This window comes from Dendropsophus ebraccatus, chromosome 14 (genome assembly GCF_027789765.1).
Source record: "Dendropsophus ebraccatus isolate aDenEbr1 chromosome 14, aDenEbr1.pat, whole genome shotgun sequence".
In the NCBI taxonomy this organism is placed as follows: Eukaryota; Metazoa; Chordata; class Amphibia; order Anura; family Hylidae; genus Dendropsophus; species Dendropsophus ebraccatus.
The window spans coordinates 30,817,205-30,836,690 of NC_091467.1; the positions used below are offsets into that span (position 1 = coordinate 30,817,205).

The 19,486-nt window shown below is 40.5% G+C and overlaps 1 protein-coding gene across 2 annotated transcripts in view; it reads right to left on the minus strand.

Annotated features, from left to right (window-relative positions):
• Positions 1–18,601, minus strand: part of C1QL1 (complement C1q like 1) — a 69,816-nt gene extending 51,215 nt beyond the window's left edge. The window contains exons 1-2 of one of the 2 annotated variants that reach the window (XM_069953135.1): positions 18,469–18,601; positions 17,993–18,411 (exon numbers count right to left, since the gene is read on the minus strand). In XM_069953135.1, coding sequence (XP_069809236.1) covers positions 17,993–18,411; positions 18,469–18,601 — 552 coding nt within the window. Of the gene's footprint in view, positions 1–17,992 lie in introns of both variants that reach the window. The other variant, XM_069953133.1, reaches the window with a different exon arrangement.
• Between the last annotated feature and the right edge of the window lie 885 nt (positions 18,602–19,486).

Consider the following 19,486-nt stretch of genomic DNA (forward strand, 5'->3'; position numbering starts at 1 on the left):
GTACAACCAGGACTATGGACACTGTACTCGTGGTCTCTTAGGCCCTTATTACACAGGGCAATTCAGAGGAGCAAACAAGCTGTCAGGTCCTCGTTCCCCACTCGCTGCTAGCGCTATTACACGTGTTGGCAGCGAGTGGGTGAGAGCCAGGGGGGCTCTTACCCGCAGGGGGGAGGTTTCCCGGGGACAGCCCATAGAAGATAGCGGCAGCCTGCTGCCGCCGCTCCTGTTCCGTAGGGCGACGGCAGCAGATCGCTGCTATGTAAATCGTTGGTCTTTCAACATGTTGAAAGACAACGATCAGCCGACATCATGCATGTGGGCTAATCGTTGTCTTCTATCACAAGAGACGATTTTTGGCCATGACGGCCGATATCGGCTGAATACGGTTGATAATCGCTTCTTCCAACAAGAGGTGGAGGATGGCATCATGAAGATAATTAAGCAGATTGTCTTATGAAGACATCCCCTGTCCATATGAGTTATAGGTGCAAAAGAATGAGCCTCGGACTCCCCTCTGTATAATGTTTAGGTCAGTGGTATGTGTCACAGTAATATCCACATGATGCCAGGACATGATGCCAGGTCTCAAAGCAGAACTTTTCCCATCATACTACCCCTGCCAGCTTGTTTTCCCATAATGCATTATGGAGTAATCTCTTTCCCAGGTAAGTGAGCACACACACCTGGCTGTTAAATATCAGACCAGACGCCTACTTTCATTGCTCCATGCTTCAGATCTGATGCTTGTGTGCTCATTGTAAGCTCTCTAACATAAACAATTTGCACCATCTTCGTATAAACATACAAACATGTTCACTCATGACTACTGCCCACGCATCAATAAGCCCCTATCCCTGGTCACCAGCTCTCCTTCCTTGGATAACTTTGGGCATGTACTGACCACTACATACCAGGAACTCCCCACAGGACCTGTCATTCTAGACATCCCAGACCCAGTCATCTGAATGTTACAATTGAATATATATATATATATATATATATATATATATATATACATACAGTATATATATATATATATAAATATATATATATATATATATATATATATATATATATATATATACACACACACACACATACACACGTATATATTTATTTTTTTGGAGATATGGACATGGCCAAAATTTTGGACGTTGGGATACAACAAGCTTGTTGGGCTGTCAGGTCTTGCCTCCCCCTATGTATTGCTGTATTTTCTCCAGCAGGCTGCCATAAGCTGTCGGAGCTGCAGTCAGTTCTATGGGCTAATTAGCGGTTATATAGTTGCCTATCGCTTTGCTGCGCAGTGATAAGTGACAAGCCATTGAGTCTGAGGGAGAAAAACTACATCGAAAATCTGCAGTGTTCTCATCAAGACACATCTATCCTGTAACAAATGATCGACTTGGAAGTGAATAACCACTATTACACTTAACTATAAATTGTATTAAGACTCGGAGATAAAGGCCTGTGCTCAGTGTGTTACATAGAATCACATCAGGACCATAGCCCAGAGCAGTTTAGAGTTGAGTAAAAAGGGGATTATCTAGGATTAGAAGAAAGGGTCTGTTGTTTTTTTTTTTTTTTTAAATCCAGAAACTGCGCCAATTTTGTCTGGTCAAGGGCTGGTATTGCAGCTGGTCACCATAAAGGTCTATACGATTTTAAACCTAAGGCTTGGACAAGAGTTGCAATGTGTCTTAAAGGTTAAAAACAAACAAAAAAGTTGATGTGAAAGATGTTTTTAACCCCTTAAGGACAGAGCCAATTTCGATTTTTGCATTTTCGTTTTCGTTCCCTCCTTGTGTTTAAAGGCCATAATACTTGCAGTTTTCCACCTAGAAACCCACATGACCCCTTATTTTTTGCGTCACTAATTGTACTTTGCAATGACAGGCTGAATTTTTGCATAAAGTACACTGCTAAACCTGAAAAAAATTCAAAGTGTGGTGAAATTGTAAAAAAAAAAAACGCATTTCTTTTATTTGGGGGGATTGTGTTTTTACGCCATTCGCCCTGGGGTAAAACTGACTTGTTATGCATGTTCCTCAAGTCGCTACGATTAAAGTGATATGTAACATGTATAACTTTTCTTGTATCTTATGGCCTGTAAAAAATTCAAACCATTGTTAACAAATATACGTTCCTTAAAATCCTTTTATCCTTGGGTCTATGGGGCTGTGTCAGGTGTCATTTTTTGCGCCATGATGTGTTCTTTTTTTATCGGTACCTTGTTTGCGCATATACGACTTTTTGATCGCTTTTTATTACATTTTTTCTGGATTTGATGCGACCAAAAATGCGCAATTTTGCACTTTGGGATTTTTTTGCGCTGACGCCGTTTACCGTGCGAGATCAGGAATGTGATTAATTAATAGTTTGGGCGATTACGCACGTGGCGATACCAAACATGTTTGTTTATTTATTTATTTTTATTTATAACCTGGGAAAAGGGGGGTGATTCAGACTTTTATTAGGGGAGGGGGCTTTTTATTGATAACAACACTTTATTTTTTACACATATACTAGAAGCCCCCCTGGGGTTAGGGTTATTCCCCCTGGGGTTAGGGTTATTCCCCCTGGGGGACTTCTAGTATATACACTTTGATCTCTCATTGAGATCTTTGCTGTATAGTTATACAGCAAAGATCAATGAGATAGGCACTCGTTTGCTTTCGGCTGCTGCAGCCGAAAACAAACGAGTGCCGAGCCGGGGTCGGCGCCATCTTGGAGCGGACCCCGGCCGGCACAACACGTGGATCTCCCCCACTAGACACCAGGGAACGGATGCCTCCGGTAATCGGAGGCAGCTGTCAACTTTGACAGCTGCCTCCGATTACCTTATTAGCGGGCACGGTCCGATAGCCACGGTCCCGGGCTACATGCGGCACCCGGGACCGCGGCGGTTCAGAGCGGGGTCGCCGCGCGGCCCCATTCTGAACGCCCTTAACGAAAACAGGGCGTAAATACACACCCTTTGTCGTTAAGGGGTTAAAGGGGTTGTACACCAAAAAAATTTTTCTTTCAAATCAACTTCTGCCATAAAGTGCCAGAGATTTGTAATTTACTTCTATTGAAAAATCTCAAGCCTTCCAGTACTTATCAGCTGCTGTATGCCCAACAGGAAGTTGTATTATTTCCAGTCTAGAGAGCAGGAGAGGTTTTCTATGGGGATTTGCTGCTGCTCTGGACAGTTCCTGACATGCATTGTGCACTGTGTCAGACAGGAAAGAAAACACCACTTCCTGCAGGACACACAGCAGCTGATAAGTACTGGAAGACTTAAGATTTTTTAATAGAAGTGAATTACAAATCTTTGGCACTTTATGGCACCAGTTGATTTGAAAGAAAAAAAAAATTGGTGAACAACCCCTTTAATCCAAATCTGTCCTGGGGTCCATTCGGCAGGTGATGCAGTTATTGTCCTAAAAAACAACTTTTAATCTTGCAGCCCTGTGTCAAATTGGCGTGACCTAGAGCAGTGCTTCTCAAACTTTTTCTACTGGAGCCTCACCCAACAGATAAAATTATGACCAAGAGGTGTGGTGGAAGTCCATACAAATATAAAAAATGATTGCTCAGTCTACCCTTCATTTGTCTCCTAATCTCGGTATAACACTAAATAAGTACAAAATAAGTCAGTAGAGTCCCTAAACCAGAGATTGTTGCAGTCAGGGAAAGGACTGTGAAACTCCCTCCCCAGCTGGGCCTCACCAACAACTAGGGGGCGCCTCACTGGTGAGGCCCGCCTGACAGTTTAAGAAGCACTGGCCTAGAGTATCTGACGCCCCTCCGTCCCTCCTCCTCGCCCTCTTCATCTTTAGGAACACCTCGGTGCAAAACTACAGGAGGCCATAGGGTACAACCTGTGGCCTCTCCTGGCCCCCAGACTTGCATCTCTGTCCTTCCAGTATCCTGCCCACAATTAACTATGTAACTATAGCTTCTGCCAGACATGGTCTGTCCATGCTTCCCTATGTGATAGCTGGTAAGGCATCAAGGGACTTGTACTTAGCCTGCAGACAGTCATTTCCTCAGAAGCTAAATGAGAGAATAAATGAGCGCTTATAATGTGGGCCAGGTTAGGGGTTTCACGTATTTGCTACAGTTTGGCCTTATTCAGACATCCCGCAAAGTTGTCCGTGGTTGCAGATCCGCGAACACAGGTCAACTTAGTGCCCATTGATTTCTTTAGATCACGGTGTAAAAATAGCGGTCCTATATGTGGACCTGAAAAATTACTGAAGGTGTGAACACAACCTTCTGCTTTACTTACAATGTATGATATAAAGACATAATACCAGACCTTGCTCCATATATATCTTTATACTCCAATCTTATCTAAAGCAGGAAGCTCTTACCGGGTGCAGGGTTTAAACTTTACTAAAGTCCATTGTGACAGAAACAGAATTCATAGGGTCCCATAGCAAAAAGAGATGCACCCCTCCTCCTTAACTCAAAACAAACTATGGTAAGTTACAGTATTTTCACATATTCAATAAAAATGTGCATGTCTGACAACTATGTAATGTATTTTATAAAAGGTTGTCAAGGATCAGGAAACAGCGCTACTCTCATCTAGTGACTGCATCTGGTATTACACTGGAATGGTGCTGGGATATAATACAAGACACAACCCAAGGCGTTCATCTAACCAATCCCATGATAACGCTTCCCTGATGTCTGTCATTCTCTATTCACCCGGCCTTCAGTGATGACTTGTCACATAACCTGGCACGCCTTTCCAGAGAATGGCGGGCAATGGAAATTTGTTACCATCGGACAGCTAGGGGACAGGTGAGTATGTGTTATTTTATACTTTACTCTGAACTTTTGGATGGGAAACCAGCGACAAGGTTGGGATATGAGAATCCACACCACAGATCAATTTCATTGTGGAAAAATTTTGGCAGCGTGCAAACGAGAATATAATTTTAGGAAACGAGACGTAATTTGTTTGGTTTCTTTCCTGGAATTTTTTTTCCTGCCACTTTTTTTTTTTAAAAGCCAAATCCACAGCAGATCTGCACAACAATTATGCTATTTACTTGGGCTAATCCTAATGATTTCCATGCAGAATAGGTGACGTGTAGAGATGAGCGAACCTGGAGCATGCTCAAGTCGATCCGAATCCGAACTTTCGGCATTTGATTAGCGGTGGCTGCTGAAGTTGGATAAAGCCCTAAGGCTATGTGGAAAACATGGATATAGTCATTGGCTGTATCCATGTTTTCCAGACAACCTTAGAGCTTTATCCAACTTCAGCAGCCCCAGCTAATCAAATGCTGAACGTTCAAGACGATCCGAACCCGGTTCGCTCATCTCTAGTGATGTGTCACTTCTTTACCTGGTAGAATTCTTTCAAGGTGACTGCAAAACTCTTCTGTGAATGGTCATTTGATCTGAAGTGGAATCCACACTAAAAGTCGCATCAAATTTGAGCAGTTGGCTAAATACTACGCCCTTGAATCCCTCCGTGCATATGATCACTCAGCTCAGCGTTCATGTGTTTGGAATGGAGTGTTAGCAGCTTATCTCTCGGAGAACAAAAGGACCGTGCACACTGAATTAAATTTTTTTTCTTCTCTCCCCTAACATGATCTGCTGGCCACAAACAGTCAGCTGGTTCTGTCAAAATCAGCAGGTTTGGCCAACTTTTCTCCAAAGGGATGGGGTCTTTAAAGGGGTTATCCAAGATTAGAAATCTATCTATCTATCCATCCATCCATCTATGCTTCAGAAACTGCACCACACTAGTTTTTAGGTTGTGCATGGTATAGTAGTTCAGTTCCATTGAAGTGAATGGAGTAGAGTTGAAATACCACAAGCAACCTGAGGACACGTGTGGTGCTGTTTTTGAAAGAAGGCTGCCATGTTTTACTAATTCTGGACATGAATTCAGTCCTATTTATCTGAATGGGGTTATTTTAGCGCCAAGCACATGGATTTCTGTGAGCTCCATCCAGATGAATGAACAGATGCAGAAAGTAACTGTGTGTAAAGCGCGGCAAGAGGTGAGGGTCAGAGCATTGTACATGACTGGCATGGTTGATAACAGGGAACAATAGATATATATTTACATTATTATCAATGTTCCTTTTAACGCTGCTTAGCCTGGGTTCAGACTACATTTTTTTCATCCGTTTTAACAAAAAATGGATGGAAATACGGATGCATTTGTGTGTATTCGTTTTGATCTGTTTTTCCATTTACTTTCATTATAAAAAAAAAAATCACCAGTTTTTCTTTAATGTACACAAAAATCTAGCTTTTATATGTAAAAAAAAAATAACGAATGCATTTTGATCCGTATTTTTTATAATAGAAGTCAATAGAAAAACGAATGTGCACAAATGCATCAGTTTTTCATCCATTTTTCGCAAAATCTGATGAAAAAAATGGATGAGAAAATTGTAGTGTGAACCCAGCCTTATTAGACTGACCAAGCACACTAGCAATGCTACCCAATTCATTCTCTATGCTTGGACTTTAATGAAAAAAGTGACCAATCAGAATTACGTCGGGATAAACCCTTCTAAGGCTATGTTCACACGACGTCTAAAAAAGAAAAAAGGCAGTCGCCTTTTTTATTTAAAAAAACGTCTGTTTTTGCCACGATTTAACTGACTGCTATGGCAATGCATTGAAGTCAATGGGATGACGGACGTCCATTGCACACAATGTATAAAATGATGGAAGTAATCTGCCCGGACGTCAAAATAATGATCATGTCAATTATTTTCGGACGTCTATTGCAAACAGACAATGTTATTTTTTAGTTGCTCACACACAGATTTTGGCTATGTTCACACAACGTCAAAAATAGAGAAAAGGCGTCCGATTTTGATATTTAAAAAAACTTCGAACGTTTTTACAGTTCGACATTTTTTATTAGTTGTTCACACGCGGTTTTTCTTCTGTCACCGTTCTTTCTCCGTTTTTGCTATTAAATTCAATAGATTTTTCAATTAAAGCCACACCCAAAGGCCAATTAGTAACCCCAAACTAGAGTAATGTACCAACAGCACTAAGGGGAGGCCAGGCTGCTAAATGATGTCCGTTATTTTAAACTCAAAATGACGGCCGTCATTTTAAACAGGGCTGAATAAACGTTGTGTGAACATAGCCTAGCAATGCAATAATGGGGAAAGTAAATTTTTACCCCAAATAAAACATAACAATGATGGAATATTAGCTCATTCCGCAATCCGCAGTCGCTCTCTTGCTGGGTGCAGCGCCATGCCATTTCAGCCCCAACTATAGCTGTATTAGTATTTTTTAATAAAATGGACGGATCATTGCCTTTTGACAGAAATCCTTTTGATTAATTAACACTTGATGTGCCAGAGACTTGGCTGCATGAGGCGTCAATGACATTGTCAGGAAGCTGCCAGAGAAACAGAACGGTTCTCCGACTGAAATAGAAAGACTATAGCGGGTAATGGTGAACACACCCTAATATAACCAGGGAATTGCTGATATGTACAGTACCAGTAAGTTACCACAATTACTAATCAAACATATCATGGTAAACTGAATAGCCGCGGCGTCCCTAACCATATTGAGCCTAAGGTTAGATTATAAGAAACTAATGTGTATGGGGGTCCCCCAACTCTCATTGACGGAGAAGGATTTCAATTTACCGATCCTTTTGTTTTAAGGGGAAAGGCTATGTTCACACAACGTCAAAAATGGAAAAAAAAGCCCGATTTCGCTATTTAAAAAAACGTCCGTTTTTGCAGCAATTTAACTGACTTCAACGCAATTGCATTGAAGTCAATGGGAAGACGGATGTCCTATGCACACAATTTATTGAAAAACTGACGTTTTTGCCGCGGACGTCAAAATAATGAACATGAACATTATTTTCGGACGTTTTTTGCAAATAGCGGACGTTTTTTATTAGTTGTTCACACACAGCTCTTCTTTTGTCACCGTTCTTTCTCTGTTTTTACTATTAAATTCAATGGATTTTTCAATTAAGCCACAACCAAAGGCCAATTAGTAACCCCAAACTAAAATAATGTGCAAACACCCGTCATTGCCAGGGGATGCCAGGCTTCGAAAAACGTCCATTATTTTAGACTCAAAATAACGGACGTAATTTTAAACGGAGCTTAAAAAAATGTCGTGTGAACATAGCCAAATAAGCCACTGCCAATGGTATATGTAGATAGTGTATTACATACTGATTTGTACACTGTGTAATCAGTCATATACTATATACGGCAATCATAAGGAAGTGGTATTTAGTTGTATCGGTTGAGCATCGTAGTGTATAGTTATAAATAGGTACTGTATGGAACATTGATTTGTACAATTTATAATCAATATACCATATATAGGGAACCATAAGGTGTTTGGAAAGCATATAGTATTATATGGGCACCATAGTGTAAAGCACTATGCTATACTGGTGCTGTATAGTTAGGTACTGTATGCTATAGTGATTTGTGCAATGTATTACCTAACACCATATACAAGGCGTAACCATATGGAAGTATTATTTATATGGAGAACCAATAGCAGTATTATTTGGACAGCAGAGTATGATTATAGTTAGGGACTTACGGTATGCTGATTTGTACAATGTATGACCATACACTATATACAGTACAGGATACAACCATATTGAAGTATTATTTATTTAGAGACCCAATAACAGTGTTATTGGAGCACCATAGTGTATAGCTCTGTTGTATGATACAATGAATGATTACCTACCATATAGGACACAACCATATGGAAGTATTATTTATTTGGAGACCTTATAGCAGTGTTGCCAGGCAAGCTGTTAGGCCACATTCACACGATCTATACTCGCTCTGTGAATCATGAAGGGCATGGAGGTGAAATCCATGTCCTTCCCAGCACGGTATGATGTTTAAATATAATGCAGGAGTGGGAAAACAGTTGGAATGTTCACTCCGCTGTAATGACTGCGCGGCCTAGCACCTCATCTGTAACCCCACCCACCACTGACATCACACCAATCATTGAGCACCTTGCCATGGGGCAGGGAAACAACAGAACAGTTACAGCCTCCTGAGAAGTATACGGGAAAAGAAACACAGTTGTTTAATTTCTCTCTTTCTAATCTATCAGTGTGGGTAGATTAGATAGAATAAGATGTTTACAGTTTAAGGCCATGTTCACACACTGTATTTTGACAATAAACAAATGGACATTGTTGCAGGTTACAACAACGGCCGTTGCTTAATGACATTGATCAATTTTCGCGGCTATACATATACGCGGTAAACTCCGGCCGGAGATTTACGCTACTTGCGGCTGGCTACGTACGGACCGCGAACTTACGCCCGTAGTCTACTTATGCTTCCCGAGCGCCCTACGTAGCGATCTGACAGCGGTCTTTTACTTGGAAAGCTTCGCCTAGCCCCAGACACCCCACAGAACCTTTTGGATCGGCACAAAAAGCTGCAAAAATGAAGAAATCACCACTACGTACGGGACCGCATGTAACGCTACGGGCGTAAGTTACAGCATTTTCGTCCTCAAACAATGGTCTGGTTCATTTTTTACGGCGCCGCGTACGATCCGGGCGTAAGTTCGTAGTGTGAACTGTGCAGCTGTACATCGTATACTTTCCATTGTACGCAAACTACGTAAGTCTCCGGCCGCTTATTCACGGAACGCGCTACGGCCGGAAACTTACGTAGTGTGAACATAGCCCTACAGTGTATGGAATCACGGCTATACTGTATACACACTGTATACACTACGGTCGTGGTTCTTTGCAGCCACACAAAATAACTGACAGGTCTATGTTTTGCGGCCGCTATTCAGTGAACAGCGGCATACAAGATAGCCTGTACTTACAGTGTAAAGCACGGCTCCCAGACATACTTTAAATTGTAGGCTATGGCAAATTGGAGCGCAGGCACACTCGAATGTGCCTGCATTCAAATTAAAATAAAGTGATGTTCATCCGGCCGATGCTGCAGTATCAGCTGTGACACATGTAAGACAACGGACATTGTTTGACATGGCCATGTCAAATAATGGCCGTCGTCTTACCCCATGTGAACATAGCCTGAAGCAGATTGAGCCAGCAATAGGCAGATACTACAAGATGAGGCGGATACTTGGCAGTTGGATCCGAGGTGCAATGCATGCTGGGAAATGTAGAAAAACTTGTAACTCAGGAACAGTGGCAGCTAGAAAGATAGCAGATGGGTCAAAACACTCAGGGGGACATTGCGAGTAAGAAAAGCTAGATTTGGGAGCCTCTCATTTTTTAGCTCTTAGGTGGAATACCCCTTTAAAAGCAGTGCTGTAAGTCTGAATACTAGGACCACCTCTGTTTGCTAGAAGGGGGGCCTAATCCCCCTTATATGAAGACACATATGTGAATAGCTTTCTGTACATTTTTTGTTGTTTTTGTGACAGCTATTCCGTTTATGTGCTGTTTTAAGTAAGTGAATGTATTTATCACCACATACAGTAACAGTCTAGACTGCTTGACAGCTGCTGCAAACTATCAACACCATTTGAGGAGTTTAATGGTGAAAAAAAGATCATAGATAGGGGAGGAGGGTGATGGGGATGTAAAATAGGATATTAGCGTGATTTGTCTTCCAAACTAAAAGGCAACTGGATACAAGTGTAATGTTTCTGTGGTCTCACACTGCTTTAAAATGGCAGTGTGAGACCGCAGAAACTTGTATATTTTTTGCTGGGCTGCACCTTTTGTTGTCTGAAGATCTGATAAAATAAGCTTCACATTTTGAGTTTCAACACAATCGGGGTGTGCTGTGGGCGATTCTTCATACTATATACATTTATAGGCTATGGGGGAGATTTATCAAACATGGTGTAAAGTGAAACTGGCTCAGTTGCCCCTAGCAACCAATCAGATTCCACCTTTCATTTTGCAAAGAGGAATATGTGAGGAATGAAAGGTGGAATCTGATTGGTTGCTAGGGGCAACTGAGCCAGTTTCACTTTACACCATGTTTGATAAATCCCCCCCCTATGTTCACACATCGTCAAAAATAGAGAAAACGTCCATTATTGCCGCAATTTAACTCACTGACTAAGTCAATGGAAAGACGTATGTTCAATGCACACAATGTATTAAATAATGGACGTTATCACCGTGGACGTCAAAATAACGATCATGACAATTATTTTCGGACGGCTTTTGCAAACAGCGGACGTTTTCTATTAGTTGTTCACACACAGTTTTTCTTTTTTCACGGTCCTTTCTACGTTTCCACTATTAAATTCAATGGACTTTTCAATTAAGCCACACCCAAAGGCCGATTAGTAACCCAAACTAGAATAATGTACCAACAGATAGACAGCTAAATGACATCCGTTATTTTAGACTTAAAATGACGGACGTCATTTTAAACGGAGCTGAACAAACCTTGTGTGAACATAGCCATACAGTGGCATACTACATACCTGTACACAGTGACAGCTGTATTGAAAGATGTTGGACAAACATTCATTGGGTATCTGCTAAATGATCAAATATTCCGTTATATAGAGTTATAAAGTTTCTTGTCAGGGTAAAGGCCCTCAACAAGACACCACGACATATTGTAGGGGCATATAATACACCATCATAGGCATTCTGTGTCAGGCTGTCAGCACTTTTTCCATTACTGTCATTGGTCTTTGTAACATAGAAACATACAAGATTGCCAGCAGAAAAAGACCACCTAGTCGGCCATTTTAGTATTTCCCTTAAGATAGATATATGCTTATCCCAGGCAGCATTATAAGCAGTTATAGTAGATTTACCTACCACATCTGCTGGATGTTTGTTCTAAGCATCTACTACTCTTTCAGTAAAGTAATATTTTCTTATGCTGCTTCTGATCTTTCCCCAACTAACCTGTCACTGTGTCCTCTTGTTCCTCTTGTGCTCTTATTTAGTCCTTTAGGGGGTGTTCACACGTACAGGATCTGCAACAGATCTGCAGCAGATTTGATGGTGCAGATTTGATGCTGTGTTCAGTTATTTAGATGAAATCTTTTGCGGATCTGCTGCGGATCTAGAAGATCCGCTGTGTATCTGGTACGTGTGAATGTACCCTATATAAAGGTCTTGATATGATTTCCTGATATGTTTTATACCTCACACCCTCCACCATTTATGTAGCCCGTCTTTGGACCCGTTCTTTTTTATCAATAATATTGTACATATTATAATGACGCAATCTCTTCTTAACCGCTGTTAAGAGTGGGGTTTCCCTTTAGATGTATTCACCGCTATACACTTCGCCATTTTTATCCATCTTTTTGCCTTGTTGTTTTCCTTTTTACTTATATACACGCATTATTGCAGAAACACAAGCTGCTATAGAGACTGATGATATGATTTTCTCCAAGGACGGATTTTAAGATTTCTACCATTTTGCAGGGTGAATATTGACACCTAGAGAAGGATTTCCTGGATTTCTTGTTCTCCTCAGTTCTGGGACTTTTCATTGTTTTCCTTTCTTGCTGGAATAATTGTTATTCTGCTTCTTATGGGTTTTGCTGCTGTTCTCCAGGGAGCAACCAGGATATATTGAGAATTATTGGTGGGAAGCCGAACTTACAGGGGTTTAGAGATCACAATTCTATTAGCAGACAGAAGCCTATTACTTCAGTCCTATACAACAAAGCTCTGGCTTCCTTCACTGCAGTATATCTAATATCGTCTGTCATTATAACAGATTTATAGCCGACAGCCTGGCTCAGGGGTTGGCACCACTGTCTCGCAGGTTTGGCAAGGCCAATATATGTATGCCGGGCTGGGTTAATGTGAGTAACTTCCACAACTGACCAGTGCCTTCTAGATATATGGTTCAGATCTACTATATTGAGTAGCTTAAAGTGACCCTGTCATGTTGAACAAGTGGTCTATGTTGCCAGCATTATGTTATAAAGCAGAATGAGCTGATCTCTGGTTTAGGTGTCTAGTGGGTGGTCCTATTCAGACACTGACAACCTTCCCTCTCTCAGCATGTATGCTCAGATAGCTGTTAATCACTGGTTAAGACCCCCTACTGGGCTTGTAAATCATTGATAAAATTATCTGCCTATTCTGGGCTTAAAAGTCCAGTGGGCGGTCTCACTCAATGATTGACAGAATTTCCCCAGGAGCATGAATTCAGTAACTGTCATTCACTAAGTAGGTCTGGACTCCTAATCCTAGAATAAGTAGGGATTTGATTTTGAAATTGGAAGTTATACTGATTTTTTTTTTTTTTTTTACACAAAACTATATATAACATGAAGTCTTCAGATAGGACTTCATATTGTCAGGTACCTCTAATAATCAATAGGCTACATATGTATGTGAAGTTTCTGATCTATCTTTTGACAGTATCTATCTATCTATCTATCTATCTATCTATCTATCTATCTATCTATCATCTATCTATCTATCTATCTGTCACCTATCTATCCGTCTATCTCCTATCTATAGTATCTATCTATCTATCTATCTATCTATCTCTCCTATCTATCTATCTATCTATCTATCTATCTATCTAACATCTATCTATCTATCACCTATCTATCCGTCTATCTCCTATCTATAGTATCTATCTATCTATCTATCTATCTATCACTCACAAAAATACTGCTGCACTCCCAAAGTCAGAGAAAATAAACAGTGATATTTATTCCATCAAGGTTCAAAGTAAGAAGTGATGTTTCTGCCCCATAACGGACCCTTTCTCAAGCCTCAGGCATCTATCTATCTTGCTATCTATCTGTCTCCCATATACTCACAGTAAAATTTCAGTATTCGCTCCCTGTTTTTCTCAGGGGAAAATGGGGCAGGCAAAATTCGATAATACTAAGAGTTGTGACCACCTCTAATATCTTGAGATTGATTGATTTTTATTGCTATTGGGAAATATTGAGGATGTGTGTGAGTAATGGCTATACTGTGATTTTACTGCACCTCTTGGGTCAACTTATATCACTATATATATTTATCTTGTACCCATCCATGTATCTAAGTATCTCACACCTATCTATCTATCCATCTATTTATTTATTTATATGCTATCTATCCATGCAAAACAGATGGATTAAGAAAAAAAAACCATATATGTACACCCCGTATATAGTAAATGTTCCCTATTCGTTATCAGTTTCTGTATGTTATTTGATATATTATCTGCTACAGTCAACTACTTCTTATATGACTGTTTCTATTTCATACTGTGTTACCAATAGCAACTATGTGATTTGTATCACTCTCCCGTAGTAGAGAATTACCTGAGGCTTCCTGAGCGTGCCTGTCACCCATGCCTCGTTCCTTATACTCTATGCCTGTATGTCTGAAAGCAGAACGCTCCCTGAGCGTGCCTGTCACCCATGCCTCGTTCCTTATACTCTATGCCTGAATGTCTGAAAGCAGAACGCTCCCTGGGCACAGATTGCGCTGGGTATAACCCAAGTTATACAGACTGTGTAAATTAAGATTTTATTGTACATAATAAAACAATGGGCCTACAGAATATACCACTTGTGGTAAGAAATTATCTGGTAAGCCCTATTCTATAGTTAGGCAAGCCCCATGTAGAGGTCACTGTCCTGTATTGCCTCAGGGTATCTTGGTGTCTCCCGTAGTCTCATTGACTCTAGGCTATGTCTCACCTCCACTCAGAGTTTCACCTGCTTAAGGCTATCCAACATTTTCCCAGCCTCCAAGCTAGCCCTGCCTCGCTTTCTATAGCCTTGCGGGCCTTGTTTCATTTTTGTTAGTAACTCCTATTACTCTATTGAGTCTTACACTCATCTTGGGCTTATGCCATTTTTCCTTGTGAATCCAACAAGAGAAAATTAATGGTGGTGACAACCAATGTGCCAGCTACATGGTCACATTCAAGAATACAATAGTCAGCGGACCCACTAAATAGTCCATCATGGGTGGTTTTCCTTAGACTGTGTCAGCATCCCAACACTTTATATCCATATGTAATTTGCCAATGCTAAGGAACATCTCATTCCAGTCTGATTGAGGATAGAATTTTATATCTAACAACTTCCTATTGAATCTGTGTTGAAGAGAAATCCATTGGGCTAGTCCTCTCTCTATATAAGCTACCTATCCTTTACTCATATTGGTTATCTTTCCCTATTTTAGTACACATTATAGTAGTATAGAATGGTATAATTGACTAGAAGTCTTCGATAGTATTTTATTTTGGCTTACATTGGCTCTTAGTCTAAGCCCGGACTTGACCTCTCTATTTGTTCCTCATTGTATCATCTCCCCAATCCCCTTAACCAGCCCTATAGAGCGTTAGGTGTTGATTCCCTTCCGTATGCTAACTTACCCTAAACATCACTAACATATTTTCATCAGTTTTTACATCTCATTATCATGTTGGCCATAATTAAAGTGTCTTCAATTTTAGTTTTTATATATAATTTCTCGTTTTCTTAGCTGAACTAGATCTTCTCTCTTAAAAAAAAAGAAAAATCCTTCAACTCGTCAGGACTAAACATTTTTGCCCTACTTTTGACTACTCCGTGTCTTAGGAATGGATCTCTTTGTATCCCTGTGTTAGATGTCTCTACTTACCACTCGGTTCCTTTCATGTACTAGTTCTTTCCTTGTATTTCGGCGTTCTTTGAACTAGCATCATTTGCATTTTTTTGTTTTCTTTTTAACAAAGTGCTGATTAGTAGAAGAGCAGCAAATGGGAATTTATTCACCTCATTGTAAATACAACAATGTCCAAACCATAACCGAATATCTGTCCTTCTCCTTTGGGAGTGAGCTCTTTGTATCATTGTAAAGACTGTATTAGGGGATATAGTACTAGCCTTTCTTCTACTGTTTCTTTTTTATGAAGTTTAAGTGTATTTTGCTCCTTTGGTGTTCAAAATCAAGTAAGCACTAGTAAGAACTATTGTTTGTTTTCTTAATATTTCTTTCTCTAAAATTTTTAATTTCCCTTTAAATTTGTAGATGTCCATAGATTTTTTTTAGATGTTTTTGTAGTATTAGTTTAATTTAGATTTGTGATCATTGTTATTTTAAGGGCTTTTTTCACCATCTTGTGAAAAACATGACTTGTTACCCTAAAAAGTAGAATAATAATAAGACTGACATGTCCTGTAATCTTAAATGCTCTGAAACAGATCACTTCAGCAACCTAGGTCCCAGTTATTAAGGACTGATACAAAGTATATCAGAGCACTGAATTGTCTTTTGAAACTTGGAGTATCTTTAGATCTAGATCCAGTTAACATGATGTATGTATGACCAGCACACTCAGAGTACCTTTAATTCCTCTGGACTGGGTCGCTTCAGCAATCTAAGTCCTGTTTATCAAGAACTAGCGCCATGTATGACTAGAATACTGACTTGTATTCTATAACACCGAATATCTTCAAGTGGTCTGAACCAGGTTGCCTCAACAAAGCAAGTCCTAGTTATCAGGAACTAACACCATGTATAACCAGCACACTGATTTGTCTCCTTAAATCTTCTGGATGTGTCACCTAAACAATCTAAGTCCTGTAAACGGGAACTAAAAACCTAGGAAACTCATATTGTCTTGAAGTATTATTTTTGTTTTTTAAATCTGTTGGTAGAATTTTGACCATGATGTTCTACACCATGATGTTTTACATCTGATGTCTAGCTATCATGAACACTTGAAATTTTTAGTTTTGGCTGCATCTCTAGATTTATATTTAGTTTATATTTAGTTCCACCAACTTTATCAATTATGTGTTTTTGGAGTATTTTAGGTTACCTAGTTACCTTTTTTTTTATTCTAGTCCAACTTTTTACATGAGTACTACATCCCTATATACTTATTTTCTTACTTGTTGTTGTTGTTCCCAAAATGTCTCTTGACTGATCTCCAGAAGATGCTCATGACCAAATCTATTCTCCAAAAACTACCTCCCTCCATCTCTAGGCGAGATCTCTTTCCTACCATGTGCTAACTGTCTACCTTTCTCTAGGCAGCTAGTTTTTCCACTTCCTCTGGGTAAACTCATTTTCCCTGCTCCACTGAGCTATCTCGCCCTTGTCTGCGGGTGATATAATGCTTAAACATTGGAGAAGGGATAAGCACCGTCCCTAAGGCGTTCTATTTAATAAGTCACCCATTGTGACCATTGTTTCTGCTTCTGAAAAAAAATTTGCATCAGTCAATGCTGGGATAGTAATAGGAATAAGGTAATAAAAACGTCAAAGTCTACGGGGACCTCAGTACGTTATGTATTGGAGTAACAAGACCCTTTAATACAGAATGACGGGCACTATGTAGCTGCCCCGTGTAAGTTCATGGCCGGCTTAGTTAATCTTCATTACTCATGTACCCTCTGGGCTAGCTTGTTTTTTCATGGTAATTAATTCTGATAGTGCCAATCGGGGAGTAAAGATTCTGCAGAAGTTCTCGAATAGTGGGAAATTCTTAAATATCCTTCACTCCTCCTTGATGTTTCCTTTTCTTCCTCTCTGAAAATTCTTTACACTAGTCATCGCTTAATTTACTTTGAAAGTTCAATACAGGAGACCTCGTAGAACCGTATGCCCCATCCACAGCTTAGTGCAGGTTTCATATGAATATTTTTAGTTTATACAAGTTCCCCAGTGGAAGTAAAGTGAAGAGGAAAAAGCTTCTAGTGTGACAGATACACAATGCGCTGCTCATTTTATATTGCGTTTCTTATTTAGAAAAGTCCTATTTGAATTTTAAGGGACGGAAAATATTTTTGCTATTTGTGAAAATTTCAGATTTCGTAATCCTTTATTATTTAGGCAATTTGATACATTCTAATGAGACAATTAGCCACATTTGTAGTGATTTTTGTCAGGTCTATAAGAAGCACACACAATATGCAATCTGCTTGTGTATTTTAAAACTTGGAATAAAGTTTAGACTTTTTTCTTAGATTTAGCTATTTCTCTTAATTCAATTACAATTTTTTAAAAAAAGATATATAAATACAAAAACAAAAGATAGATATGTCATTGTCGTACACTCACCTGGCCATTTTTGCAGAGGTCCGCCCACATACTGGTGCCGTCTCCACCTCTCATTAAGACATGGTAGGTAAAGAAGTAAGTGCCCGGTACTGTACAGCTGAACCGCCCACTTGCTGCATCGTAGTTGTTCCCAAGGTTGGTGACCACGTCATCAAATTTAAGGACCTCATAACCCTCATGGGGGTTCTTCAAACCAGCATAGAAGGCCACACGGGGTATGGTGGTGTAGGTGGCTGTACTTATGGCTCCATTCACACCTCCTCCTGTCAAGCCTGGTGGTCCAGGTTTCCCTGGTTCTCCTCGTTCTCCTGGTGGCCCTTGTGGACCTGGTGGACCTGGCAGCCCAGGCTCTCCAGGTGGACCAGGCTTACCAGGACGTCCTGCTTTGCCCTGAGGACCTTGCACTAAAGTCGATGGGGCTTGTTGTCCTCTGTCACTCAAGGGTTCAGCTCCAGTCCCGGCTCTGATGCTGGTACTTGTGGTAGTTACCCCTGCTTTGCTGAGGTAGGGGTCGCATACCATCCGACAGGTTCCCAACATTTCATAGTGGCCATCGGAGCCCACTGAGTTGACCAACACCGGAATTAGGATGACCAATATTAGAACCATCACCACACCGATAGCCACTGCGACCAATGTCTTCCTCCCAAGGCCAAACGGGGCCAAGGGACGGGGGGCTGCACGGCTGGGGGGAGCTATGGTGCCGAATGTTGTGGGGGAGAGGCAAGGTGGCCCCTCCAGAAAAGAAGGGGGTAGGTAGTCCTATAGAAGTCACCACAAAAAAAGTGGAACAAGAAAAAAAAATCTTATACTTCGAAAGTCTCCGTGAGGGAAGAAAATAGAAGATGGGTGAGCAAAACTAGAAAGAGTGAAAGGGGACAAAAGTAAGAAGAAAGCGATCAAATGTAAAAACAGGTGAGAACTTGATAGAACTTGCAGTAAAATGGTATGCAAATAAAGAAGAGAAAATGGATCTCGGAGAGGAATGAGAAGGAACTGCAAGAGACGGGAGAAATGTGTGACACAAAAAAGTGAATGGATAATATGTGACAGTGGAGAAAGCAATGATAAAGAATAGAGTGGAAAGAGAATTGTATGAGAGAGATAAGGAGGTGGGTAGGACAGAGAAGAGGAGGGGGAGCAGGTAAATGTGAATACTTAAAGAGAAGAGGATTAAAGTGGGAAGAAAAGCGAGAAGCAGCTGCAGTGTTGGACAGGGACAGGAGAGAGAGAGCTGGAAAGAAGAAGATTACGAGAAAGGGTGAAAGCTGCTGAGGCAAAGCAGTAAGGCAGCAGGGAATCTAACTTGTGAGAGGCTGCTCCGTGCATCCTGACTCTTATATATGAAACAAAGCAGTGCCCCCTAAAGGATAAAAGACAGTATGCAGCATACACAGGTGTCGCATATCCAGGAAGAGGTGCACACACCTTCTTGGTGCTGTGCCCTTATAATTCACTACTACACATGAGGGGGTATTCACATAAAGCTGATAT